General features: G+C 47.4%; 1 protein-coding gene across 1 annotated transcript; it reads left to right on the plus strand.

Annotated features, from left to right (window-relative positions):
• The first annotated feature begins 2,544 nt into the window (after positions 1 to 2,544).
• On the plus strand, positions 2,545 to 6,483 carry LOC128091890 (olfactory receptor 14A16-like). Its single transcript, XM_052705296.1, has 2 exons — positions 2,545 to 3,442; positions 6,336 to 6,483. The coding sequence occupies exons 1-2, from the start codon at positions 2,546 to 2,548 to the stop codon at positions 6,393 to 6,395; spliced, it is 957 nt and encodes a 318-aa protein (XP_052561256.1). The 5' UTR covers position 2,545; the 3' UTR covers positions 6,396 to 6,483.

The following is a 6,483-nucleotide window of genomic DNA, read 5'->3' on the forward strand; positions in this document are numbered from 1 at the left end:
CAATCTGGCTTTTTCTCCCAGAAAACCCAGTTTTTCCCATTACATCTGGGATTTTTCCCCTTAAATATGAGCTTCTGCTGCTCAAAATTCCTGTTTTTCCCCTTCAATCTTTGGTTTTCTGCCAGAAATCCCCGTTTTTTCCCACTAAATCTGGTATTTTTCCCCTTAAAGATGTCTTTTTCTGCTAGAAATCCTTCTTTTACCCAATAAATATAGGGTTTTTCCCCTTAAATATGTCTTTTTCTGCCAGAAATCCCTGTTTCTCCTCTTAAAATGGCTTTTTGTGCTAGAAATCCCTGTTTTTCCCCTTAAATCTGGGTTTTTTTCCCAGAAATATGCCTTTTTCTGCTAGAAATCCTTATTTCTCCCCTTCAATCTGGGGTTTTCTCACAGTAATCCCTGTTTTTCCCCTTTAATCTGGCTTTTTTCTGCCAGAAATCCCTGTTTTTCCCTTAAATATGGGGTTTTTCATCTGAAATCGGAGTTTTTTTCATAGAAATCCCTGTTTTTCCCCTTAAATATGGCTTTTTCTGCTAGAAATCCTTCTTTTACCCTTTAAATATGGGGCATTTCCCCTTAAATATGGCTTTTTCGGCTAAAAATCGATTTTTCCCATTAAATCTGTGGTCTTTCCCTTTCAGTATGGCTCTTTCTGCCAGAAATTCCTGTTTTTCCTCTTAAATATCGCTTATTTTCCTAGAAATCCCTGTTTTTAACCTTAAACATCGCTTGTTTTCTATTACTGAGTGTGCTGCCTTGTCTCGGAGCCATCTAGAACTATCTGTGCCCGTGACAGAGGACAGCAGGCCTGCAGTCCTTCTGGCCAAAAATAAAGATATGAATGATAATATGAACAATAATAATAATAACAACAACAATAATAAATCAGCAGCAAGGATCTTAGGAGGAAATGTAATTTTACTAAATATGATATGGGAATGCAAGATAACACAATATTATAAACTAAAATTGAAATTTAGGGTAATAAATCATATAAAATGAGAGAGCGAGCGTCTGAAACCAAAAGCCTTGCTTTGAACTGCAGGCGCACGGCTGGGGAGCGAAGCCACACACTGCAGGGCAGCGAGCAAGGGAGAGATCCTGGGACTTCCTCCCATGGCTGATCTTCCCCTCTGAACTCAGAGTCCTCTGGGTATGCAGTTCTTCTCTCCTGAGAGCCAGGGATCCAGAAAGTTGTCCGTCCACAGACCTGGAGTATTTACTCCTTAATTCCCTGTGCTTTACATGATGTTATGATGTGGAGTACCAATAACAAGGATCGTAAAACCATGACACCAGATGGGGCATTTGCAGCTTTGCTAGGCACACACAATCTGCTAGGACAAAAAATGCTGCAGGAATCAGTCTGTGTACTGGTGATTAATTCATCTGACTTCAAAGTACGTTGTGCAGAGATGACCCTGTTGTCTATCAGGAGCTGCCAATGCAGAGACCTAAGGACATCCCCAGGGAGAGCAGTGAGGAAGAGAAAATGACATCTTCTGCTGGAGAGCTGGGCCGGGCTGCTGGGACACAGGGAGCTCATAAAAGTGGGCAGTGCTGCAGAGAGACGGCTGTGCCCAGGAGCAGCTCTTCTACACAGCACAGCCTGCAGGTGACAGGAGGAGAGCAGAGAAAGGAGAGAGAGCTTGTAGGATGTGTATGGTGTGAGCAGGCTGTGAGCTCACTGGAGGAGCATCGCTGACAGCCTCTGACAAGGTCAGTCTCACTGCAGGCTATGACTCTGCCGCCTGCCAGGCTCGGTGCTCAGCCTGCCTGGGGAGCTGCCCAGGGCGCTGCGGGGAGATGTGTGGGGGGAAGGAGCCCCTCGGCAGGGCAGGGCAGGGCAGGGCAGGGCAGGGCAGGGCAGGGCAGGGCAGGGCAGGACCTTCTGCTGCTGGGGGCATGGGGATCACAGCTTCAGCGCTCCCAGAGTGTCTCCAAGGGCACTTTGCAAGAGGAGAGACAAGGCAGGGATTTTCCCATACCTGTCCTTAGGGAAGGAGAATGAGTTGGAGGCAGAGATCTGAAAGGAGATGTGAAATATGAACACAGCTATAAGAGTCCTGAACTGTACGTTTCTCAGTCTGCAGTTACATGCACAAACTCCTCATGTGCTTTCAGCCCCTCTTCTCCCAAAGGATTGCACCAGCTGAAATTTCCATGCTTCTCTGCAGACATGAATAATGCACTTGTCCAGCAAACAGGCAGCTTTCTCTAGTAGAAATTCAAGTGCACAGAGGTAGGAATGGGCACTCTGAGTGCAGACAGACAAAAGATACGAGGAATGGAAATATGTCATAGGAAGAAAGTATCCAGGAGGCTGGGATATGATTAGGCAATGAGAGGAAAGCAAGAGCTCCTTCATCTTTGACTTCTCAAGGGATGGTGAAGCTCATGTAAATTCAAGTTATGGAGTTAAATGAACCCTGTCCTAAGAGAAAGAAAAACTGTTATAATATAGGGGTGGAGTGTCTCTGAAAAAGCTCTTGACTCGTCATTATCTTCTGCACTCTGAACAGGACTCCGTGCCCAAAAACTGCAGATGCCCAACAGCAGCTCCATCAGCCAGTTCCTCCTCCTGGCGTTGGCAGACACGCGGCAGCTGCAGCTCCTGCACTTCTGGCTCTTGCTGGGCATCTACCTGGCTGCCCTCCTGGGCAACGGCCTCATCAGCACAGCCGTAGCCTGCCACCACCGCCTGCACACCCCCATGTACTTCTTCCTGCTCAACCTCGCCCTCCTCGACCTGGGCTGCATCTCCACCACTCTCCCCAAAGCCATGGCCAATGCCCTCTGGGACACCAGGCACATCTCCTATGCTGGATGTGTTGCCCAGACCTTTCTGTTTGTCTTTCTGATGTCAGCAGAGTATTCCATCCTCACCATCATGTCCTATGACCGCTATGTTGCCATCTGCAAGCCCCTGCACTACGGGACCTTGATGGACAGCAGAGCTTGTGCCAGCATGGCAGCAGCTGCCTGGGGCACTGGGCTTCTCCATGCTCTGCTGCACACTATCAGTACATTTTCTCAGCCACTGTGCCGAGGCAATGCTGTGGATCAGTTCTTCTGTGAAATCCCCCACATCCTCAAGCTCTCCTGCTCTGAATCAGACTACCTCAGGGAAATTGGTTTCATTGTTCTTAGTGTTCTTGCTGTATTTGCGTGTTTTGTTTTCATTGTTGTGTCCTATGTGCAGATCTTCAGGGCTGTGCTGAGGATGCCTTCTGAGCAGGGACGACACAAAGCCTTCTCCACGTGCCTCCCTCACCTGGCTGTGCTCTCCCTGTTAGTCAGCACTGACTTTTTGGCCTACATGAAGCCCCCATCTTTCTCCTCCCCATCCCTGGATCTGGTGGTTACATTTCTGTACTCGGTGGTGCCTCCATCATTAAACCCCCTCATCTACAGCATGAGGAACCAGGAGCTCAAGGATGCAGTGAGGAAAATGATGTCATGGACAAATTTCAGTAGGGATCGTCTTCTCATCTGCCTGAACAAATGACTCAGTTTTTTCTGAAACATGTCTATGTTGTCTTAGAAATATTGAATGGCCTGTACTGAAAAGGACTATAAAGATCATCTAATTTCAACCCCACTGTTACAGGCAGGGTCACCAACCACCAGAGCAGGCTGCCCAGAGCCTCTCATTTCCAGCCTGGCCTTGAAAGCCTCCAGGGATGGGGCATCCACAACTTATGTGGGCAACCTGTCCTAGGGCTTTACTACCCTCTGGGTGAAAAACCTCCTTTTAATATCTAGCCTAAACCTCCCCAGCCTCAGTTTAAAACCGCTCCCCCTTGTTCTATCACCAGCCACTGTGCTAAACAGCCATTCCCCCTCCTCTTTATACATTCCCTTGAAGTACTGGAAGGGCACAATGAAGTTTCCTCAGAATCTTCTCTTCCACAAACTAAGCAAGTCCAGTTCCCTCAACTTTTCTTCCTAGCAGAGCTGCTCCAGCCTTCTGATCATCTTAGTGCCCTCCTCTGGACCCACTCCAACAGGGGAAGCTGGGGGGCCCACAGGCAAATGAGGGCTCTGCAGTGGTGCTGCTGAGCTAGCAGGACAGATGGAGAGGGACTCAGCAGTAGAGAGAGTCTGACAGTGATGACCCAAAATGGTTCATGGATGTTTGTGTTCACTGAGAAGAAATCAGAGTTTCTTGGCTTCCCAGTGGCCATTTCAGCACTGGGTCACCCCCAGGAATCCAGTGACTTGTCTGGGGTCATTGAGTGTGCTGGGTTGGGCTGCAGCTGCAGGGACAAAAACAACATTGGCAGTGTACTGCCCTGAGACCTTCTTCCCAAGTTCCATCTGCAGCTTCCAGAGGGCTCTGCTCTCCTGCAGGTCCTCTTGGAAAGCTGCCTGTCCCAGACACGATCTCTGGGGCCCTTGGAGATGGCATGGGATGCTTGTGATCACACAGTGGAGCTTTGCTCCTTTTCCTTTTTTCCCATTAATAATTATCATTTCCTGTCTACTGATGTAAAGTACTTGTCCTAGTGGGAAGGTGAACCACACTGGTGGGATATGGCTGAGGAGTGTGTTCTCTTCTTAGGCAAATTGTATTGTGCTTTACTGTTGTTTGTTTTAAAGCAGGAAGCAACATCCTGTGCCTGTGTGCAGACAGTTCTCTTAGGGAAGCAGGTAAAGGAATGGTGTAAAGGAACTGTACCATCCAGCTGCAGACTCCAGTGGAGAATTCTGGTGTAGGGAAAAGTGATGCAAGTGCCAGGTGGCATACAGCAGACACGTCAGGCCTGGGGAGGTGAGCAGTCAGGTTGTCTGTACTGTGTCAGACCTCAAGCAATTGCTTCTCCTGCCTATGCAGATCTCCTTAGGAGACACCCTCAATCAACATCAGTTGGACAATGGTGCTCCAAAAGCAACAAGATGCACCTTGTAAAATCAGAAAACATTTTTCTTGGGTGCCCTTTGAAATCTTCTTTCTTTCCTATAGGAATCATGGAGTGAAGTGTGAGTAAACTCAGAGTCAAGTGTGAGGCAATCCCGGAGTAAAGTGTGGGTAGGCCTGAAGAGAGAGTGCACACACCCAGGGTAGGGTGCCAGTAAAGCCCAGAGAAAAGTGTGAGTAAACCAGGAGTAAAGTGTGAGTAATGTTGAAGAAAAGTTTGAGGAATCCTTGAGTAAAATGTGAGTGGAACACAGTCAAAACAGAAGTATGAGTAAACCCAGAGTACAGTGTTCATAAACCCAGAGTAAAGTGTGAGTAAAAGCCAGAGTAAAGTGTGAATCTGCCCAGAGTAGAGTAAGACTAAACTCAGAGTGAAGAGTGTGCATGTCTGGTGCAAAATGTGAGTAAAACCTGGAGAAAATTGTGAATACACTAGGAGTCCAATGTGAGTAAACTTGGAGTCAAGTGTGAGAAACTCCCAGAGCAAAGTGTGGGTTGGTCCAGAGCAAAGTGTTGGTAAATGTGGAGTAAAGTTTGAGGAAAACCCACAGTAAGGTGTGAGTCTACCCGTATTAAAGTGTGGATAGGCCCGGATGACAGAGTGTTCACACCAGGAATAGGGTGTCTGTAAAACCTTGAAATTAATGTGAGTAAGCCCTGTGTAAAGTGTGTGTAAGGTTGAAGAGCAATTTGAGTAAACCTTGATTAAAGTGCCAGTGAAACACACTCAAAAATGAAGTTGTGAGTAAAGCCGAAGTAAAGAGTTAGTAAACGTGGAGTAAAGTATGAGTAAAATTGAGTTAGGTTCGAGTGCACCCAGAATTGCATAAGCATAACTCAGAGTAAAGAGTGTGCAAACCTGGTGTAGAGTCATTTTTGTGACTCAACGTTTCCATCTGCAAGCCCCTGCACTACGGGACCTTGATGGACAGCAGAGCTTGTGCCACCATGGCAGCAGCTGCCTGGGGCACTGGGCTTCTCTATTCCCTCCTGCACACTGCCAACACATTTTCTCTGCCTCTCTGCCAAGGCAATGCTGTGGATCAATTCTTCTGTGAAATCCCTCAGATCCTCAAACTCTCCTGCTCAAAATCCTACGTCAGGGAAGTTGGGCTTCTTGTCTTGTACTGTCCTTGTCTTATCTGGATGTTTTGTTTTCATCGTGCTGTCCTATGTGCAGATCTTCAGGGCCGTGCTGAGGATGCCCTCTAAACAGGGATGGCACAAAGCCTTCTCCACGTGCCTCCCTCACCTGGCCGTTGTCTCCCTCTTTGTCAGTACTGCCATGGTTGCCTATCTGAAGCTCCCCTCAATCTCTTCCCCTTTCCTGGACCTGGTGGTGTCATTTCTGTACTCGGTGGTGCCTCCAGCAGTGAACCCCTTCTTCTATGGCATGAGGAACCAGGAGATCAAGACTGCAGTGAGCAATACATACTTCTCCAGCATCCGCAAGATGCATGCCAGCCTAAGATGAGTCTCACAGTAATTCAGAAATTGTTAGAACAATCTCTTGTTTCTATTTTTCTTCTTATTATTATTTTCACAGACATGACTTCAATTTA

This window comes from Tympanuchus pallidicinctus, unplaced genomic scaffold, assembly GCF_026119805.1.
Source record: "Tympanuchus pallidicinctus isolate F22 unplaced genomic scaffold, pur_lepc_1.0 scaffold54, whole genome shotgun sequence".
Lineage (NCBI taxonomy): Eukaryota > Metazoa > Chordata > Aves > Galliformes > Phasianidae > Tympanuchus > Tympanuchus pallidicinctus.